Source organism: Grus americana, chromosome 6, assembly GCF_028858705.1.
Source record: "Grus americana isolate bGruAme1 chromosome 6, bGruAme1.mat, whole genome shotgun sequence".
NCBI lineage: Eukaryota > Metazoa > Chordata > Aves > Gruiformes > Gruidae > Grus > Grus americana.
Window position 1 is genome coordinate 21,218,451 of NC_072857.1, and position 21,853 is coordinate 21,240,303.

Here is a 21,853-nt window from a genome sequence, read left to right on the forward strand (position 1 = left end):
TGGTTCCCTCTTTCTAAGGACAGTGTAGGATATATTCCTGTGCTTGAAGAGTTACAAAATTAATTAAACATTGGTTCTCTTTTTCATGAGGAGTGCTCATATTTTTCACTAAAATGAGGGTATCAAACAAAAAAAACCCAAGATGGTAAAAAGCAATATGCATAGAAGCTTCCTGTTCCAAATAAAAATTCAGTTAGTTTCTTTGCTGTGTACAAAGTTCACAGAGATCTAACTGATTTTGTGAATCACTCCCGGAACAGAACTTTTAGGAAAAAACAGAAATGTTCATCCTTCACTTTCCAGAGCAATTACCTGCTGTTCAAAGTTTACCAAACTAAGGTAAGAAGGCCTCATTCTGTATACACTAAGCAATGGATTGAATGGGTCAACTCATGTAATCAAAAGTTGATTAGCTGCCTTGATGTTGGCAAATCAGCAGCGAAAACATTTTTGTTAGAGGCAATTCCCTCAATATAATACGTTTTTCTTTTTCACTGTTAGTAGCGAAAAGCTAGTCAGATTTGGATACATTAATTTTTTCAATACAAATATCAACTGTACTGTAAAAATAAGGTCAGAATTTGGAGCTCATAATCTTTCATTTTTCCTGAAGGAGTCAAAGTATGATGGCAAAACTATTTGCAAGAATAGTGTTACTACTACAAACTGTCCCACTGAAGCCACTTAGGATTGCTTGAGGTAATTAGTAAGGAGTCAATCTTTAGTGAGCATCATCCTGAATATAATAAATGAAAGTGTACACAAAATTGCAGATTATGACTTTAAAGAAAACTCTGTAATAAGAGCTAATAATAAGTAGGCTCCTGATTATTCACATGGTGCAACCTACTGTGCATTCAACTTATAAGTCATTCACATTTTGATATTCATATAGTAAATGAAAATCTGGTATGTTTCCCAGCCTCCAAAGCAAAGAGCAAATGTACCAGCAATACAGCTCTTAATATAAGGAATAAAAGGGAAACATTGTCTTGTGTAATTTAGAAAAAACCCAAAACAAACCCACAGGAAGACTGTGCTGCATATTCTCATCTTGTTATTTACTAAGGAGATCTCTCTCTTTTTTCTTTTTAATTTAAGTAGACTGAGTCTCTTTGCTGGAGAAGGAGGTAAAGAACTGCAGTAAAACATGAACGATGATTGTTGATAACAGTACTCTGGAGAGTATGTTCAGGAACCTCTTAGAAAAGAGGATCCAAAAATAGTACTATGTACAAATGCAACAGAAAACCTTAGCACACCTGTAGTACACCACTTATATTCCATCAATTTAATATTTTCCTGATTGATCAGATCTATTTGCAGGAGGAAATACTTCTTCAATAAAAACAATCTCATTTTCCAATCTAGTCTCAACTATTACTTAAACAACAAAAAGGACACAAAGCACATTTTTGTAATCATCATATTCGCTACATCAACTTTATCACTGAGTACGGTACTCTTCAGTGTAAGCACAGTTGGTAAAGTCACTTTTATTGGGATCTTTTTATTTCTATTTTTCTGAAAGAATAAATGTTTATAAATAAGGCTAGCAAATTATTTACCTTTTAAAGAAACCAAAAGTATTGTCCTTCAAAAATACTTAGGTTTTTTCAACAAACTAAAGCCAAACCTACCTCTCCTAATCTACGTAGTTTAGAAACAAACAAAAAACCCAACGAAAAAAGGCAGGCATAAATATTTAAAAAAACCCCAAAACCCCACAACAAACCCAGCATCACCTTATTAGGCAAGGAAGGTTACAGTAAGGCAATGTGACATCCAAATGGAAAAGATTCAAGTATTTTTCAGTCAAATGATTACAAGCCCCTGGTTTACTATTTTGCATGCTGTTCTACACCTGCCAATATTCATGACAGCAGAAGCTTGAAGCAGGAGCAGTGTCACATAAACAATATCCATCAAATCAGAATCATCCCCCCATACTTGGCACCAGTAGGATGGGATGCTACCACACTCTACTCTCCCCTACTTAAGTGCCTTTTCTGAAATTGTTTGGAAAAATCCTTAGAAAGATATTTTACCATTCCATTTTTCCGAATAGCTTACAGGCTCCTCAGCACAAAAGTGAGACCTGAAATATTTCCAATATATAATACAGCACAAAGGAATACATGAAAGATAATGCAGGATTCCACAACAAAACCAAGTGAACAAAATTTGTATTTGGAAAAGGAATACCTCAATGACCCCTAAATGGCAAGGGGCAGAACTTCAGAAGAGATCATCAGGAGTAAGAAACACAATTATGGTTTGTTTTACAGTTCTGGAGCTCCTGAATTTAGAGGGTTAGGGAGGGTACTAGTTCCTATTTTGTCTTTTTAACAATTGTCTTAATTTTAGCCTTATCCTAGATTTTCCAAATTTTTATATTTCCTTCTTGCTTGAACTTCCTTATTTATATTGTTTTAAAACACCCGGATTTATTTAGACATCTACATAGAATCCTACAGAGACTTTTTTGTTAGAAATTGTTTTATGTCTGTCTAAAAATAAAGCAACTGGATTAAGTTCACAAGGAAACAATTATTGATGATGAAGAGAAAAACTGATATAAATGATTCCAATCTTACAGACATACACAAACTTTATGAGTAGAATATAACTACATCCACATTGAAAAGGATTATGCATATGTATAAAAAAATATATGTTTGATTGTGCCCAGGAATGTATTTTTCATCCTATATGTTAGCTTCTCTTATATGAGAAAACTGGAATGTAAATTATAAAAACATTGTGAACAAACATGAAACAATTTATATCAAAAGATATAAACATTTTAGCATACAAGTAATTGTATATATGTAATATTACAAAGACATTGGTCAAATGAACATGATCAGAAAACGTTCACAATTACATGACAGCTAAAAACATGGTTCAACAGATGAACAGAAAAAGTGAAGATTACCTTTCCGTTTTCATAAAATCATAGGCTATTAACCTCTTTTAAACTTGAACAGTCTTGATGCTTAATACGTCAGTTAACAATAATAAAAACCTACAAAGCATGCAGGTTATGCCACAGAAGTAGTGCAGAAAATACCAAAGATGTAACAAGGAGAGAGGAATATGTTGGGGTTGCCCTCAACCATGCTGTGACACGAGTCATGGGACTCAGCTTACAGAGCGGCTGTGCATGTTTCCACTACATTGCAATGGATGGGGAAAAATATATTGTAGCTGAGTAGCATGCAGGCCAATCAATCTCAAAAGTGATCATATATGTATGATTTGTTTAGGTAACCTGTGTAAATGTGCTGACACGTTGCTCTGCCTGGTTAAAAAGCACCAGATCTGCATTCTTGACTGATCCAGCTTGATTTTACTCCTGTGAGAAGTAAGAATGGTACGCAATGAAGTTAAAACACGGTACCCTTCAGGTTCTTTGAGTTCTGGAAAGAGCAGAAGTATGGATTCCTACTTATTTAAAAATGTTCTCTAGATATGTCATACATTTGCAGAACATAACATTTATAGCTATTGATTAGAGATTTAAGCATATCTAAAGACATACTGAAAGAGGTAAAATTAGCAGAATATCTGAAGCTCATAGATGCATATTAGACTTGGGCCTGAACACAAAAACCAAACCAAACCCAAACAAACCCCCCCAAACCCCTCCACACCAAAAAAGAACCAAACCAAAGAGATAGATACACCCATACCATGTATCTTACAGCTTTAAGCATCCTCCAAATGGTAGTAACCTTTAAAGTAACAGAAACCTATTCTTCCCTGGATTTCATTTTAAAGTTTATTCCTGGTCTTCACTGGATGCTAAATATGTATCTAGGATAACTTACAGAAAGAAACCACAGGCAAAGCAAATCAATCATACCAGGTCAAACACGAAAACTTCTGGGTAAGCAATTTTTCCCAGCATCGTTAGCTTTTTTAACTGCGTTACTTAAAAAAGGAGAAATGTTTCAAATAGTTTAAGGTGTATTAGGATTGTAAGAGATATATAGCAAAGTAAAAACAAAACTTCATGCCTAGCAATAAACCCGTAATTTCCTCAAATATATCTCACATCTATATTTTATTAGTCTCACCAATGACTTCTCAAAGTCTCATCAAATAATGTAGGTGTTTAACAACTCCAGTATAAACTGCTCCCATTTAAAGGGAAAGTCTGAAAGAAAGAGCTGAAAATCTACAAAATGAAAGACAATTTCGTTATTGATTATGAACTAGTGAACATGAAATGGGGTTTTTTATTATTAATTTACATATCTCCTATGGCTGTCTTTCAACTATGCCAATCCTTAGCCACTTTTCCAAATATGAGTGGGTTAGAATTAATACTAGATAATATTATCTTATAAACAGCTAATGCTGATGTTTAATCTTGAATATCAGTGGTGAGAAAACATAGATTTTGTATCCCAATTCTTAAATATAAAATAGTGAAGAACTAGGCGTCTTCAATTGCTGGATAATTTCCAGGTAAGGGTTAGATTTAACACAGTTATCAAAGCAAGAGTAAATTATCTGGATTCATCAGATATTCCTTCCACAAAACAAGTCTTATTAAAACACACTAAGGCGGCCAGTGTTCTTTATTCACATTAATGTAAATGTGTAAAAGATGTAGCAGCTGTTCAGCAGACATTATAGCTTACTTACAAAGCACAGTTAATACTTTAAAACAAGTTATGAATATTGTTTGTTTTGCTTTTAAGAGGCCTCTTAGTAATCTAAGATCTTCTCGACTGCAAGGTCAACATAATACATGGAGTAATAGAACCTCCAAAAAGTAGATGGTACAAACCAAGTGTCAGGAAATGAGCTGCTGAAATAACAAATGAGTATAACACTATTGAACACTGCATTCTACAGTAAAACACACACCTAAAGAGTCATCTTATTAGACCTTTCAAATTTAAGTTTAATTTAACTACACTTTGCTAGAACAAACATTTTCTAGAATTTGGAAAGAATATGGGCAATTCATTGCCAGTTCAAAACAAAACAACCAAAAACCTCCAAAGTCCACAACAAATCAAATAAAAAACCCCCAAAACCCAAAGAAAACCAAACAATCCAGACAAAGCAATCCAAGCTGGAGTATGGTTGTCTGCACAAGTAGGGACACTCCATTAATGTCCTTGTGTCTTCAGGTGCCAGCGGAGTTGATACCAGACACAGTCTGCACTGGAGTCACAGCATAGCAATCTGAATTTTCAAAGTGTCTCTCAGGATCCTGATGAAATCCATGATTTTGCTTCCCCCCTCAGTCTGCAGCTGCTGGCAAATGACTACTTTCCTAAAGCTGACCCAGTTTAAGGTCAGGCAGTTGTCTTTGAAGTGATTGGTTCAAAATTCCCACAAACGAGCAAGAAATTACTATCTTTTCATTCAGTAATTCTATTTTCCCCTCATAATTTTTACTTGATACATTAACCTTATAACACTGACATTGTTCCCTTGGCTTTCCCCCATCATTGTAACTTCAGAACTCAAAAACTGTTGTTATTGCTTTCATTAGCTTGAGTTAGCACCTCTGTTAGATTATCCAATACAAATAACGCTGATTTCTGCAGAATTCAGCAAGCTTTAAAAATCGGATGCAAAGAGTATTAAGATTCTTTAATCTGCTATTAAAAAATATTAGAGGAGATAGTAATACTTTGATCCTTATGTCATGGAAATATTATGATCATGTACAAAAAAACCAAGTCTTTTGTCTCTGTTTAATTCCATACATTTATACTAGTCTGTCTATCCAACTAAAAATTTGGAAAAGCTTGTTTTTTAAAAACCTTTTATAAATGAGTTGGTGTATGTTTATACAATTCTGCCTGGATTTCCTACTCTGTTTAGTTCCATGTTCCCACTTCAGTTTATTCACTCAGTACAACCCAACAATCTCAAATCAGAATTGCTTTCTATTTCTAAGTGGAAAGAGCCATACTATGAAATAATATAATTGGTATAATTAATACAAAATATAAAATATTTAAATTTTACCTCCTTGCTCTCCTCCAAATCTGAGTCACTGCTAAACTCTTCCGTATTTAGATGTTCAAAATCAGATTCTCCAACAGCTATTGGTACTGTAACAGTAAGGCTTGGGTTGTTTATGAATGATGTAAAATCACTGCCACCTACAACAGTGGCCATTCCATTCTCAGTTTTGTGATAATTCGCATCTATCCTTATTTCAGCGATGGTACAGTTGGAAATGCAATGGTCTCTCTCACCATTCAACTGATCTGTTGCTGTTCTTTGATTTACAATAGCTTGTTTCCCCCAACAAGACTTTTGGACACATTCACCTGCTTTTTTCTTCACATAATCTATTCCCTTCTGAATTCTTGCAACAGCAATCTGTAAGTTGTTCATTTCATTATCATCCTCTGTAGGAGAAAGGCTGTCTGAACTAAATGAACTCAGCAGCAAGGCCAGAAAAAGGTTCAATACCTAAAAAAAAAAAAAAAAAAAAAGAACGAAAAAAAGAAAAAATACAGCTGAACATCTTGGGCTCATGCTTTCCTTTGCTTTATATTATTCTGGAAATTACACAGTAAATAAAATGTAAATGCAATTTAAACACAACACCTGCCCTGTATTCTAGTGCTGGATTTTTGTGGTTTTGCATTGTTGTATGACTATGAAGCCACTTGTAAATTCTTTTTCTGCTTGTGTTTCTGAAAGATCAGAAACAAATGATTCTTTGGTACTGACTGAACAGATCCAAAATGTTTACTACTTTGCCATAGGGAAGCACTCTGCAACAGAAGACATAACTGATCTGCGCAGAAAACAGCTTTCTTAAATGCTGGTCCAAACTCACAAATATTTTGCTGCATGTGACTTAAAAAATGTAAAACACTGCCCATCTCCTAACCCCCAAGTCATCCTCTTCCCACAGCAAGATAAAACATAGAATAAATATCAGTTATACAAGCCCTGAGTTCACTACAATAGCCAAAGCAGCAGAGTAGCAGCTCTTAAAGCCTTCAGATCAGCTCTTATATGCAGCTTTGAAGACAACAGGATAAAACTATGTGTTGGGAACACAGAAAGACAACTGGATAACATGTCTACTCATGTAAGAAATTCTACTAGAGCTATGGTATAAAATCAGAATACAGTAAATATTGTGGAAAAATTCACAGAGATGGATACTTCATTCCATAAAGTTCCATCTTCTGCTTTAGAAAACTATTTAAGGAGGATGTTTTCTTTGGTCAGCCAATTTCAAAGTTCTCTTCATTGTAAGACAACAGATTTGTAGAAAATCCGGAGCAAGCGGCTGTGCTACTAGTAGTAACGCATGACTGGTTTAAAGATAATTAGCTATTCCTATTGTTAGAAATTTTATTCTTAAAGAATACCTCCAGAATGGCTAATTTATACTCTCTTTTGCTACCGACAGTTGCCTAAAGAAAAGATGTAGAGTAACAGAGGAAGACTCAGTAGGCAACGAGAAAAGCAGAGCAAAAGGAGCAGCAATGAAGGCCTCAAATACTGGTGAGTTTATAATAAATATAAAACCTATTGAAAAAGACAAATTTATACACAGTAATCTACAAACTAGTACAGATCTGATGCTTTACTCTGAAAGAGGAAAAAAAACAACATATGATACAGACAACTTTAAAAGCATATGTAAAAAGCACTTAAGAAACAGGAAGAAAAAAATGAAGAGGTGGAAGAAAACATGAAGTATTTGAATCTGTTTTTTCTGCAGAACTGCTGCCTTCCAATTCAAGTTTCCTTAACCCATTTGTGTAAAAAGTTGGCTGTGCAGCAAAAGCAGGGCTCAAATGGAGAAAGAAAAAAAAAACCCATGAAACAATCTGGCTATGTGTGATTGGAAGAGATGTCTCAGGGACAAAAAGCCCTCCTAGGTCCTCTTCTGCAAAATGCAAACTCCCATCCTGGGAGCATAACACTTGAGGTGCCTTTACTCTTCTCTCTCTCTAGGTAATCAGGAGTAGTCCACAAGAACCTGAACGCACAATGCCTCTCTCTCTCACCCATATCCTCTGAATTGCAATTCAGATCCCTGAGGAGGCCCATCCTCCAAGCTGAGGATTCGACATAGGATCAGAAATCTAACAAATAGAAAACTCTATTTCCGAACCCATACTCGTAACAAATTCAAAATCATTTAAAACATTTAAATATTTAAATAACACATTTAATAATGCTTTAAAACTTCGTTACTGTTTCTGTTACCATTCTTTCTCTAAATGAATTCTCAAATTATTTTGGCTACATACCACTAGGTTTCCAATCACCATGACCATCATGAAGACAGTAAGGCACATGGGTTGGCCTGCAACCTCCATGCAGTCCCACATCGTTTCTATCCATTCTCCACACAACACTCGAAACACAATTAGGAAAGAGTGGAAAAAGTCATGCATGTGCCAGCGTGGAAGTTCACAGTCGCTAGAAATCTTGCAGACACATTCCTTGTAGCTTTTCCCAAACAGCTGCATCCCAACCACAGCAAAAATGAACACAATGATGGCCAGCACCAGGGTCAGATTTCCCAAAGCCCCCACTGAGTTGCCAATAATTTTTATCAGCATATTTAGAGTTGGCCAAGATTTTGCCAATTTGAAAACTCGCAACTGAAAAACAAAAATACAGAGACATTATTCGCAGTAGTTACAAAATTGCTATGGAAATGAACAACAGATTATCAACTAGTCACTCTTAACAATAACAAAAAGAAGAAACTTCAACATGATTCCAACAACCATAACTTACATAGAAATAGGAGTTTCATAAAATTCACATTCTTAGAGCTTAATTTTAGACTTTGCTCCTTTTTTGTGTAGCATATCTGTACTCTTTTCTACATGAAAGAAACAGCATACTGGTTGAATTTGTTTGAATAGTGAATTCTGAACATGACATACATCTCAACCACAATGTACAGAAACGAATTTAAAAAAAACAATAAAAGCTCAACAGGGTTCTACTGAAGGAGAATAAAGGATTCTGAAATCCTTGAAGAATGGGGTCTATCCAAAAGCACATTGCCTCCAACAAATTTAAAAAGGATCAGACCAACCCACAGTCTGGAAATAAAAGCCAAACATTTCAACTATGAAGGGGAAAAAGTATAATTCATTCTCCTTCTTACCTATAACCCATCCAAAATAAAAAACGGTATTAAATGTTTTTTGTTTTCAGGTAAAAGCAAAATGGAAATGCAAAATGGAAAGAGACGAGAGGGAAAGAACATCTCATAGCTCACTTCTCATTTTTAAAATAAAAAATATTTTTCTAATAAAATAAAGCATTCCTTTTTTGCCAAGGGGAAAAGAAAAAGCCAATCTTTTTTAAATTAAAAACCCATAAATTTATAATTCCTACATTTTAAAAGAATGCTTCTAGTCTTCTTGCAATTTCCAGATATGGAAGTAGACAAAATACTACAAATGTTTTATTTATTTGTCTCAATATGCACTAAATAAATTGTACACTTCACTGTGCTTTACCCATCCATGTTAAAACAATTACAATAAAGCTACAGTTCATTCCCTTGTAAAAACACTTAGTTGCTTCTGAACTATAAAATGGCACATGCTATTCAGTGATAACATAAATAGTTTTGTAAAACATGCCTGCAGATATATCCTGTGGCACTTAGCAAAAAATATACATAATATTACTAGAAAGTGTCTTATTTACATGAGTACAATTAAAATACAAATATTATGTATTAATTAATTTATAATAATTATAGTATTATCACTAATTTATTTACCAATCTGAATGATCGGAGAACAGATAATCCATCCACATTTGACAGAAAAAGCTCCACCACACTGAGGGTAACTATAAAACTATCAAAAATATTCCAGCCAACTTGGAAATAATAAAAAGGATGCATGGCAATTATCTTGAGAACCATTTCTGCTGCAAATATTGCAGTAAAAACCTGAAGGGAGAATGGTTATTGTTACTTTATAAATGAGCATGAATTAGTTGAACCAGCAGATAAAGAACAACTTAAGTAAGAAGTAACAACCCTGTTACAGCAGGATGTCAGTAAGGAAAACTATCACAAGCTGAACCTCACAGAGAAGCTAAGCGGCAACCCTCTGCAAAAGCTGTTGATCCTCACCTATTCATCTTCCTTTTCTCCTCAAATACATCCTGAATCTAGTTTAAACAGCAACATGACATGAGTATCTTCCACAGATAATGATCTCTGACTCCAGGTTAAGGTGAAAACATTGAACTATGTTTATATTGGCTAAAAATATCAGCATATGACTTAAATGTTCACCCATTAACAACTCTAGACTTAAACTTGAATATGTTCCCAACATGTACTAGAATATATTCTAATAAACAAATTGTTTTATTATTTTGTTACATCATAATCACCAGAATTACCACTTACAATAAGTATAGGTTATAGCAGATAATGTTATCTGTATTATTGGCACTACAAAACAAACCAACGAACCACCCCAAACCTGACCTACAGACTGCGTCCACTAGGGAACAAAACCCAATGGTATCAACAGACAGTCTTGGAATAAGTCATGCATTCTTTGCCTTCCAAATTGTTATGGACCTATTAATGCAACATTCTTTGTGGAAATACAAAAATAACACAAAAAAAAATAACAGCTCAAAATAATAATCCAAAATACCATCCAACTCTTGCTGTGTTATCAATGATATTTACAGCAGAAAGGATCTCATTTGGCTCCTACACATTTTGTAATAATAAACAAGTCAGATTTCTTTTGGTTTCATCTCATTCAAACTCTCATTGAAAACTCTATTTGCAGAAATTTTAATATAGAAATCAAACTCTTGTATACAACATATCTCAAATGGTATTTTTAGACTATTTTAATACAATTAAACTTTTAATCTTTATTTTATGGGATGAAATAAAAATAATAAGTGATTCTGTTTCAAAGAGAAACCAGATTCCAACTGTATAAAATTATATAGTTTGATGGACTTACCTGATTTCCTATTTTAAGTACATTATTGAAATCGTCAGTCATTGGATAATGTTCCATGGCCATAAACAGTGTATTTAAAATTATACAAACAGTGATAGCCAGATCAACAAGTGGATCCATTACAATAAATTCAACTACATTCTTTACTTTTAACCAGGGCTCCCAACAATTCCAAATTAAGAAAGTGTGGGCAAACTTATACCAGCAAGGTGGACATTTTTGTCTGGATTCTTCAAGTTCTGGGAGGGGGGGAAAAAAAAAAGCATATAGTGAACAAGTTTTGGAGAAAGCAAAGATAAATTTTTGTTTATCTGCTTTTTCAGGTTTTAATCTTTATCCTTGGAACGATTATGGATGTTTGAAGGAACCTCCTCAGATTTCCAGAAACTTATCTTATTGTTGCTGACTGAAAGGTTTTGTAAGACTAGAAGAAACACCTCAGAAGTTTTGACTTAAAATTGAAAAAGTTGCCTATTTTTAATATCATAAAATCTTGTTTAAAAAAACCCAAATAAACTACTTATACATGCATTTAGGGATGGTTTTCTCAGTAAAACTTCCAAATTCACAGTCCTCTCAAATGTCTAATTAGTTATTTTTGGGAAAAATAAGATTAATTTCACCATGAACAGGTTTTCAAAAAAATATTTGAGGTTTTCAAGAATTTCACTGTTCCAAATAATCCTACTACAAGTTTCCTTCTCCTTATTAACTAAGGTCTGGCCTTCTGTAACATTTTTACAGTATAGTTAGTGGAAATTTTATCACAAGGCATTTCTTCCAATAACTGTATTGCTAAACATGAATAACTAGTATAAAATACATACACATTATTTATTTTAATTAGAATGTGTTTCTTGGATTAGCCTGCTTATCAGATTCCTTCATTTCTTTTTTCATTATGTACATGCACTTTCTATTCAGTTCTATTATTCAGTTTATGTATTTGCAATGGCTACATATTTTTTTTCTTCTGTATTTGCACTGTGATATAACACCTTCAAGCAAGTCTAAGACTAAGTCAAGAAAGTTCTCGCATCTGCAATTATGCCATACCTTCCATTGTATTTGTGATAATGCCAGCTATACTCATGGCTCTCTGCCTTAAATCGGGATCCTCCAGCAGCTCCATTGGTATTTGATATGAACTTGTACGCCTCTTTTTTATTTCTATTTCTGTAGTAGTGCTCTGGAGAAAAAAAGAGGCAGAAAAAAAGAGGCAGAAAAAAAGAGGCAGAAAAAAAGAGGCATAAATTAAATTCAGCTTTAGAAATACTGCAAAACAAGTATCAGACTCTTCAGTTTCAATGAATTCATAATATACAAAGCTTTGTACTAAAGCACTGTTACATCAGAATTTTTTTCCATTATACATATAACATTAGGTTAGTATTTTTTTTTAAATGGCTATTTTTGTGTTATACTTCTGAATACTGCTAATACAAAACCCTGAAAAAAAAAGATGTTGATATTTAGTTCCCAGATTACCACTGGATTATAGTTAACTACTATTAACTCCACATTAGACTCAAAGAAATTTTGTAGGAGGTCATAGCCAAGGAAACAAACCAAGACCGTTGCAGCACTGGAACTGGAAAAATTCCCAGTTCCCAGTCCCATGCTTTCTTTACTAATATTTCACTTCTGAACTAGTTCAGTCACGAGATCCTAGAATAAGTCACTTATTACAAGTAAGTTTTCTGCAATAAAAGTTATTCTCTAAAAGTAATTTTTATAGATCAGTCTGGATCTCTATACCCATTCAAAACTAATTTAAAGGGTATCTTTTACACTGAATAGCTATCATCTCTGATTTATTTTATGAATTTCAATTGAAATAGAAGTCTGACTTAATTGACCTAAAAATGAATATTTTTTAAAGTATTTTATTTTAAAAAATGAAAGCTGTATTGTAATTACATCATTGATCACAACTCAATTGTAAAGAAGTTTTTCTTTCAGTAAATTAAATAAATGCATGAAAATGAAAGTACAGAAGATTACAACTGTAAGGAATCTGACTGATGTACTTTCAGAAGCTGTGACTCGTGTAAAAACTTTTGGTTTACTAAAAGAAGGTTTTTAGGTAAAAACATGCAATGGATCCCTCTGCTCCATTCCTAAAGCAGACTGAGGAAAAAAAGGAAAACTGACCAGAGAGGAAACGGATGAATGTGCATGTACTTTTTTTTTTTTTTAATTATCCCCTGATCCTAGGCAGTGAGAAACTCAGATCACCTCTGAGACTCAGAAGAAAAAAAGCTTTCAGAGCTTCTAAAATGTCAACATAATCTTAAAGACTATGCTACATTTGCACAACACCCAATATACGAACAGGGGAAAAAAGTAGAAGCAGCAGATTACTGATAGAGAATTCAGAAATACATTTAAAGGAAGGCTAAAACCATAAAGAAAGAAAAAATCAAAACAATGTAATAACATGCAGAATGTTTAGAAAGCTGAGCACCCTATTTTGGGTTCTAAAACAGATTTAGCAATGGAACATTACTAATTTGATTCTCTATGCAGGTGCATGCATATCCTTGCTCTGCAGGTATATAAAAACATGCTACTTTGTTCTCTTTCATTTTCATGCTTCAGCCTCTCACTTTTGAGTGAATGGCTGTAAACCCATTTCATTACAGTAAGATACGCAAAAGCATTCACAACATCTCAACCATTTTCAAAGCATTTCATTTCATTAAAAGATTGTCAGTGCAATAAAGAAAGGTCATGAAACCTGAAGTAATTTAAAACTTTCTTACATTGTCATCAGTTGTCGGTTTATCTATTATCACCTCTGGCAGAAGCTGTCCAGTAGGAGACAAAAGACCTGACGGTCCATCCACTAAGGAAACCACTCCATTGCAATCCACAGTGCTATGCATCTTTCCATTCACTGGAAACACTGTTGGCCTTCTTGATGACCTACTGGTCTGACTTATGTTACTACTGCGCCGTTCACCATGTCTGCGTGGCAAAAAGAGAGAACCTCTTCTGCTTCCGTTATCCTCAAACGTGCTGTGCTCATCATCAGCAAAGTCATTTTCTGATCCTATCTCTCTTCCGTATTCTCTAAAACTGAAAAGACTTGTTCTGCTACTACGTCTGGGAGAAAACAAGGAGCCACGAACACTCAGTAAAGACTGCAAAGGAAACAAAACAAAATGACCGGCTGAAGACTTTAAATGTACAAAATGCATGTCTATGTATTAAAAAAAATAATAATTTATATTCCCTGGGAATCTTTAATTTCTAATACAGTGCCATAGGTAGATTTCAGACACATGCACTAGAGATGATAGTCATCTGAATGGGTAAATTTACAGTACACTTAAAACAATTATTCGAGAGAAAAAAGTGACATGCATAAGGCCATAGTCATTTCCATCTCTGTATTAAAGAGACAAAAGTCAAGACTTCTAGAAATTCTAATGATCCATGTAGATCATGAATTATGTTAAAAGATATCAATACCCTTAGTCTTCTACATTGATACATTATACTTAACTTTTCCTTTTATGAATTAAAAAGGGATTTCTATTTCAAATTAACTAGGAAAATGCAATGCTGCTGTGCACGTTAAGACCCACCAGATCCTAAACAATAAAATGAGACAGATCAAAACACTTGTTTAGATACACTCTAGAAAATAGTACCAACAGTAGTAGGTCAGTATTTAAAACAATGCAATATTATTTTTTCTTGGTTGTATTACTTTGCAAAGTTGCAGTGAAGTTTGTTGGATATTACAGTTATCTCTCAATCCCCCAAAATGGCAACTGCACTCTTCACAGTACCTGGTGGGGTGACGTGAATGGCTTCCCATAAGCAAGTCTGTTCCCATCGAAAGAAAAACGGAAACCTTTCCTTCTGATACTGCCATCCGATTCAGATTTGGGAAGCTTTTCATCCTTCATGTCATCCTCTTCTCCAGAGAGTTCCCTCTGCCTTCTTTTCTTCCTTCTGTTTCTCCTTTCTTTGGCACTTTTCGAGCTAAGCTTGGATGCTTCTGAAGAACTATCTGAGGGTCCACCAATCCCACTTTCACCACTGTACTCAGTCATCTCCGCCGCAGCTGCTGCTATTGCCTGCCATAGTAATTATTTAATGTGATGCATTACAAATCACACCATTTTTTAAAGAAAGCTATAGGACTGATTGATATAAAAGTACTTCTGAATGTGTGATAAAAGCCTAGATGGATCTGTGCAAAACTTCAAATAGAATTCTGTAATATAAGTTAAAATAAAAAGTCAATTATGAAAGATGCTGTTTGAACAGAGTTCTACTTTGCATCCATATCATGGAGTCAGCCCATATTGTGTACAGCATTCTGCTACAAAGCGCATTAGAAAATACTTGAAAATTAGTAAATTTATTAGAGTGAATGCAATTGCAAAAAAAAAAAAAGCTAAACAGAGTCATGTTTCAGTCTGTGTTAATTTAGTAAACTAATTTTAACTGTTATTGTAAGTAGCAGCTTCCTTAAGCTGCTCTTAGGAAAAAACCTTGGGGTACAACTTCCACTCTTTGATTCACTGGGGGTAACACAACTAGCAAAAATTAGTCAGAAATTTATGGATTAAAATGTTTTAAACTCTAATCAAGGCTTAACAAGTTTTTCACAAGTATTGCAATTATTTCTAAGCTGAGAATTTTGAAAGTCATCATGACAGGTTACTAGATACTACCCCTAGATAAGAAATATTTATTTTAAAACTATTATTCTGATTTGGGAGTACTTTTTGTTCTCAGTTCAGAAATTCATTAACACTTTAAACATTTAAAAAGCAATAAAAAGCCATAGAGAAAGCAGTCTAAAATACTTGTGAGCTATGTAAAAAAATGGCATTTTTAATATGTTAATTTATTTACTGGTTTTGTTTTGAACAAATAGCATGCAAAGGAACATACTAAAGCTCAAACTCTTGTCAGAAAATACCTGAGCTTCTTCTTGCTGCTTCCTCAGCTGTTCAAGCATCTGCTGCAAGTCTGCCTCCCTCTGTTCTGCTTCAACCATAGTTGCTTGATTTTGTTCTTCATAGGCCATGGCAACCACAGCCAAAATCAAGTTAATCAAATAGAAGGAACCCAGAAAAATGACCAGAACAAAAAATATCATGTATGTTTTGCCAACAGCTCGTAGCGTCTATAGGAGAAGACAAATGATCCATCTGGTGAAAACACTCATCAGTTCTGTAGTTCATAAGCATTTACTGAATTTGAAAATTGCAAAACTATTATTGAGTTGTTTTTCCTTCTGTAATAAGATCATACAAGCTTTCTGAATGACAAAGTAATCAAAATAAAGGGAGCATTCATGTATGTGAAAACTATGTTTAAGGATCACGCTGCTTTGACATGAACCTCATTTAATGCCTAATAATCTTGAAAAGGATGTGGGATCAGAGTAATTAATGTATCACACATCACAGGTTGGATGCTTAGTATGCTTACCATGTATTAGCATGCTTTCTCCTTGAAATAATGAAAATAATTAAAAATGGCAAAATTGATTAAATAATTAAATTTTATATTTATTCTAATTAACATATTTTTCACATACCATATAATGAAAATCTATGGTAAGAAAAGTCAATTATATTAAGACATGCATTCTTAGTGATCAAAAATAGGATTCAAAGTACAGAAATTACGATTCAGATTTTGCTGTCACAGAGTATTTTTACAATTTAAACTCAATATTAAGTTTTTTACAAAAAGATCTTATCATGAGGCACAAAATGAAATATACACTGCAAAAATTAAATAAAGGATCAAAAACCCCTCAGATGACTCTTCAGATATCATATGAGATTCTGTAGTAAGTGCTCATATCTGCTTAATTCTGCAACTGAATTTGCTTCCTATCATTCACTTTCAATTGCTAATACCAATGGTATGTAATATAAATATGAATGGACTTCCATGTTTGATTTGGAGCCAATATAACATTAATCACAATTTTAACTATACACTTACCAGCTGATAAAGATTTTCCCAGTAGTCCTGTGTCATCAGTCGAAACAGTGACAAGAAAGCCCAACTGAATGTGTCAAAGCTAGTATATCCATAGTTGGGGTTTCTACCAGCTTTCACACAGATAAACTCTTCTGGACATTTACTAGGAGGGAGAAGAAAAAAAAAAAAGCAATGCAATGCATATTAAAAAAAAACATGTAACACTGAAACTGTTTCTAAATTATTGTACCTCAAAGTTCTAAGGAAGGTTCATTAGATCTAATCTGTGAAGGGGGTTGCTATTTGTGGCTTACAACATTTGAAAAATTAGTGAGGAAATGAAAAGTGGGTTAAAAAAAAAAAAAAAAGCCAGAAAAGAGCAAACAAGTAAACAAAAATCTTTCTTCCTACCTTCCTTCACCATTATCCACCAAATAAAACTTATTCCCAACAGTTTGGTATTACCTCTGCAGATACACTGGTTCCATTGAAGAGGTATTTACAAACTCCACTATGTGAATATTTCCATGCAAAAAAAAAAGACATATTTTATGCTGAACTTTCTCTGTCAGCAGGGTTGGCATACCAGATTTCTTGGATTCTTCAGGTTTGTGAATAAGTCAAATTAACAAATTCTACAAATTCCTCAACAGCAAATAACCATCATAGTGATACTTTTATCTCCTGAAACTGTACATATCAGTTTTGATAGTAGGTGATCCAATCTTGATATCAACTGTAGGCACACTGTTTCAATTATGATTCCATTCCTGAAGAGTAGAAGAGGTTCTTGCCTCCAAAACCTCTACAGAAAAATACTATAGAGATTTCTTTTCGTATACATGCGTATATATTTGATGCGTGTTTACACACACATAAAATTATCTGATATTTACTTAAACATATATAGAAAATGTTTATAAAAAAAGATTTAAGTATATCTTTTTTAACAATGTAATCGACCAAAACCAAGGGATAGACTGATAAATCATTAGAATATAGAATTATGCCATTTTGTTACAAAGAATTGTCACAAAGAGAGAGCAAGACAGTGCCATGCACGCAGTCCACAGACAGAACAATCCTGAAGATGTCTTCCCAAAAGTTGGTCATAAGTCCCAGTGCCCCATGCCTGTTTTAGAGATGAGAAATGGCATCAAACCCATGGTAAAGAAGTATGTTCTTAAGTCACTGATAATGGAACATCTACCTGCTGAAAGGGAATTTTTGAGTTACGTAAGAGTTTTTAAAAGTAAACATTTTTACTCATTCAAATGTTTACTTACTATGAACCATGACCACGCATTATTGATTGTGAAGTTAGGTAGCTAAATTAGCTTCTTAAGTTTAGAGTGATATTTTTTTACACTTTGATTAGATAGGTAGTATGTAATTTTCAGTGTATCTTACCCTGCATCTGAGCTATTGCCACAAAGCAGATAATCCTTTTGTCCTTCTATACGATAGAAATGACCTAAAGAAAAAATAGGAAGTGACATGATTATAAATGGAAGGAGTTGTTCGGGTTTTTTTGTGAGGATGAACCTATGTTCAAGTTATAGTCTGAATGTCCAAAATCTCCCATTCATGTTTTCCCAATAATGGGTTCAAATACTGGCACATCCATACTGGTAAGTAAAGTTGCAAAATTAAAGAATAAAATAAAAACACAACGTAAAAATAAAATCTTAGAACAATGACTAAAACAACATAACTTGCATATTCTCTCCTTGAGTCACAGTAAACACTGAATATCCTCCCAAAATTTGATGTTCAATAAATGAGAGAAAGAAACCACGAAGCTTAAAACTCCTTCTCTTATTCAGTAGGTAGATTGTAATCAGACAATTGAAGTCTGTCTTATTTAAAATGGAACTATTTACAATGGGTGGCTAACAGTTTTGAAGTCAGAGCAACATTAACTAGCACAACCTGTGACTGAAATATGAAGGTAGGATTTAAAAGGAAGATGGATGTTCCAATGACAATGTTATAACAGCTGCTGCACTATAAACAACTTTACAGAATTTTTCTTTTAAGGTGGCAGCCTTCAGAAATAAAGGAATATATTTTATTATTAATGATTAACAACTGTGCTGTCCTTAAAGAAAGAAAAGAAGAAGAAAGAATATAGATAGAAAGATGATAACAAATTGGGAAGAAGTTGATATGAGTGAGGACAGATGTCACTCAGGGGGACCTAGGCAGGCTGGAGCAATGGGCTGTCAGGAGACACAGAAAATTCAGCAAAGGCAAACACAGAGTTGGGTACCTGGGAAGGAAGAGCCCCTTGCAATGATACAGGCTGGGAGCTGACCAGCTGGGGAGCAACTCCGCAGAAAAGGCACTGGGGGTCTTGGCAGACAGACACCAAGGTGAAGGTGAGCCAGCAGTGTGCCCTGGCAGCCAAGAAGGGCAGCAGCCTCCTGGGCTGCATGAACAGAAGCACAGCTAGCAGAGAGAGGGAAGTGACTATCCCCCTTCAGCTCAGTGCTCATTAGGCTGCAGAGAATATTGAGTCCAGATTTGGCCTCCCCAGTGCAAGGAAGACACTGATAAAGTGGAGCAAGTTCAGCAGAGGGTGACCAAGCTCATGAGAGGGCTGGAACATTCACCCTGTGAGCAGAGGCTGGGGGACCTGGCATTGTTCAGCCTTGAGAAGGGAAGGCTGTAGGGGGACTTGGTAGAAACCATCCACCAACTACAAGGAGTTTACCAAGGGGACAGGGTCAGGTTCTTCTCACTGGTGCGTGGCAAGAGAATTTCAGGCAATGGGCATAATTTGAAACAACAGAGGCTCTGACTATAAAGAAAAACTCTTCACCATAAGTATAGCCAGGCACTGAGATCTGGAAAAGACAGGAGATCTGGAAAAACTTTTATCCTGACTAAATTAATCTTCTGTCATCCTCAATTAATATCCTCAATGTACCTTTCAAGCTGACAAAAGACTTTGGTTTTCATGGGGTAAAACAATATTGCAGCATTGAAATAGTCAGAAACAGTCCATGGGATGAAGAATATATGATGATAGAAGAATTCTAAACCGAACACTTACATCAAATCTAGTGATGCCAAAATCCTACCATTCAAGAACTTATGGGAACAGTACTTATACAGTGTTAGAAAAATTATAATTCTATTACTTCCATAATATATTTAGAGTTGGCCAAAACTCTAAATGTTCAGATACTGATCTAAATGCCAGGTGCCAATACTTTGGTATGTGGATCCAAGATCTGTGCATATCTTTTTGAAAAGTGAATCTGGCCTTGTTCCTTAATAAATGAAAATGCACAGATGTTAAAAAAGTCACTAGAGGGTATCACATTCAGTCACAGCCAACCAGCATATGATATGCTGAAATACTGGGAGGGCCGACAACTGAGCCCAGTGGAATTAAACTGTGACTGACACATAGAAATGATGAAGATGTTATACGAGAAAGGATGAATACAAACACAACTAGACGAGCTGCCTTGCCTGCACCAGCACTCTGTAGAGATTCCCAGCAAAGTCAACAGCTGTAGCACAGGAAGCAACTGACATATCAAAGATTTTAGTTCTGTCTTTTAGACTGCTACTTAGTGGGAAATGGAAAAAGAGAATCTATATACTATACTCAAAGAGAGGATTCACAAGTGTTCTACAGCATATAAACTATCGGCCAAAATTGCACACAAAGCACTATCACCACTCCATTTTCACATCCCTTCTTAGGCAAATAAACTAGCTAAAATGATATATTGTACAGAAAATGTAAATGCAGTCACAGAATTTCCAGTACTTTAACAATTCAGAAGTACAGAAAGAAAATCTGAAAATAGAGAAAACAGCAGAGAACTTTAATTTCCTTTTTTAAGAAAGGAAGGAAATATGACTGATCAAAACTCAGCCTATAAGAACTGGATTTTCTTTTACTTTTGGGTCAGTGAGGAGGAAAGCTAGCATCCATTATTCCACCGATTTCTTTTTACTTAAATATATTACTTTTCCAATTAATTACTAAGTAAATTAATTTACCAGGTAAATCCACTTCCAGCACAAACTCACACATAAAAATTAATCAAATTTTTGGCAATTAAAAGGTATGTGTGTGTTTATACACAAAAATTTTAGCAAGTTAGAAGAGTATATCTTACTTTCATTCTCAATGTATGCCTTCCAATCAAACTCCGTACCATTAAAGTACGGAGCTAGGTATTTTTCAAAAAACGTTGAATTTTCTGATGGCCATAATAAGCATTTATTCTTCAAATTGCCCATGAACAGCTGCAGTCCAATTAGTGCAAATACACTCAGGCAAAACACAGTCAAAATCATTACATCTGAGAGCTTCTTCACAGACTGAATTAAGGCTCCAACAATAGTCTTCAAGCCTGCAAACAGAGGCAGACTTTTATTATAATATTAAATATTTACCTAAGATGAAATGCGAATGTGAACAACTCCAATACACTATTAAATATCATGCACAGCTTCACAAAAATAGTCTTAAAATATATTCCAAAGGAAAAAGGTACCAATAAGTCTCATAGATCCTAACAAATTAATTTGAAAATATGAATGGGATTGAATGGTACACATTCCAAAGCACCTGCTCTTCAAATGAAGAAGTAACTTTTTATTCATGCTCTCTATACATGTAAATACTTGTAAAGAAAATTATTCATTTTATTTTCTTCTTGATGCCTCTTGCTCCAAACCTTTACTAGCGTTCTATTCCAATACACAATATATTGGTTCTATAACAGCAAACAAAACCAGAACACAATTGCATTATAGTAGAAATTTTAATGATTGCATTCTATTGCATGCTATTCAACTGGAGGTGGGGTTTGGTGAAGATAGGCATCTTAAGGTAATAAATACATCATGCAATTCCCATGCTGCTCTTTTTTATC

The 21,853-nt window shown here is 34.4% G+C and overlaps 1 protein-coding gene across 1 annotated transcript in view; it reads right to left on the bottom strand.

Moving 5' to 3' along the window:
- The window catches only part of LOC129207791 (sodium channel protein type 2 subunit alpha-like), a 79,738-nt gene that overhangs the window by 19,973 nt on the left and 37,912 nt on the right, over positions 1-21,853 (bottom strand). Inside the window, exons 7-17 of the mRNA XM_054829224.1 lie at positions 21,092-21,328; positions 18,360-18,423; positions 16,971-17,112; positions 15,931-16,137; positions 14,786-15,076; positions 13,751-14,131; positions 12,042-12,174; positions 10,986-11,224; positions 9,764-9,937; positions 8,262-8,618; positions 6,001-6,453 (exon numbers count right to left, since the gene is read on the bottom strand). Of these exons, the coding sequence (XP_054685199.1) occupies positions 6,001-6,453; positions 8,262-8,618; positions 9,764-9,937; positions 10,986-11,224; positions 12,042-12,174; positions 13,751-14,131; positions 14,786-15,076; positions 15,931-16,137; positions 16,971-17,112; positions 18,360-18,423; positions 21,092-21,328 (2,678 nt within the window). The remainder of the gene's footprint in view (positions 1-6,000; positions 6,454-8,261; positions 8,619-9,763; positions 9,938-10,985; positions 11,225-12,041; positions 12,175-13,750; positions 14,132-14,785; positions 15,077-15,930; positions 16,138-16,970; positions 17,113-18,359; positions 18,424-21,091; positions 21,329-21,853) is intronic.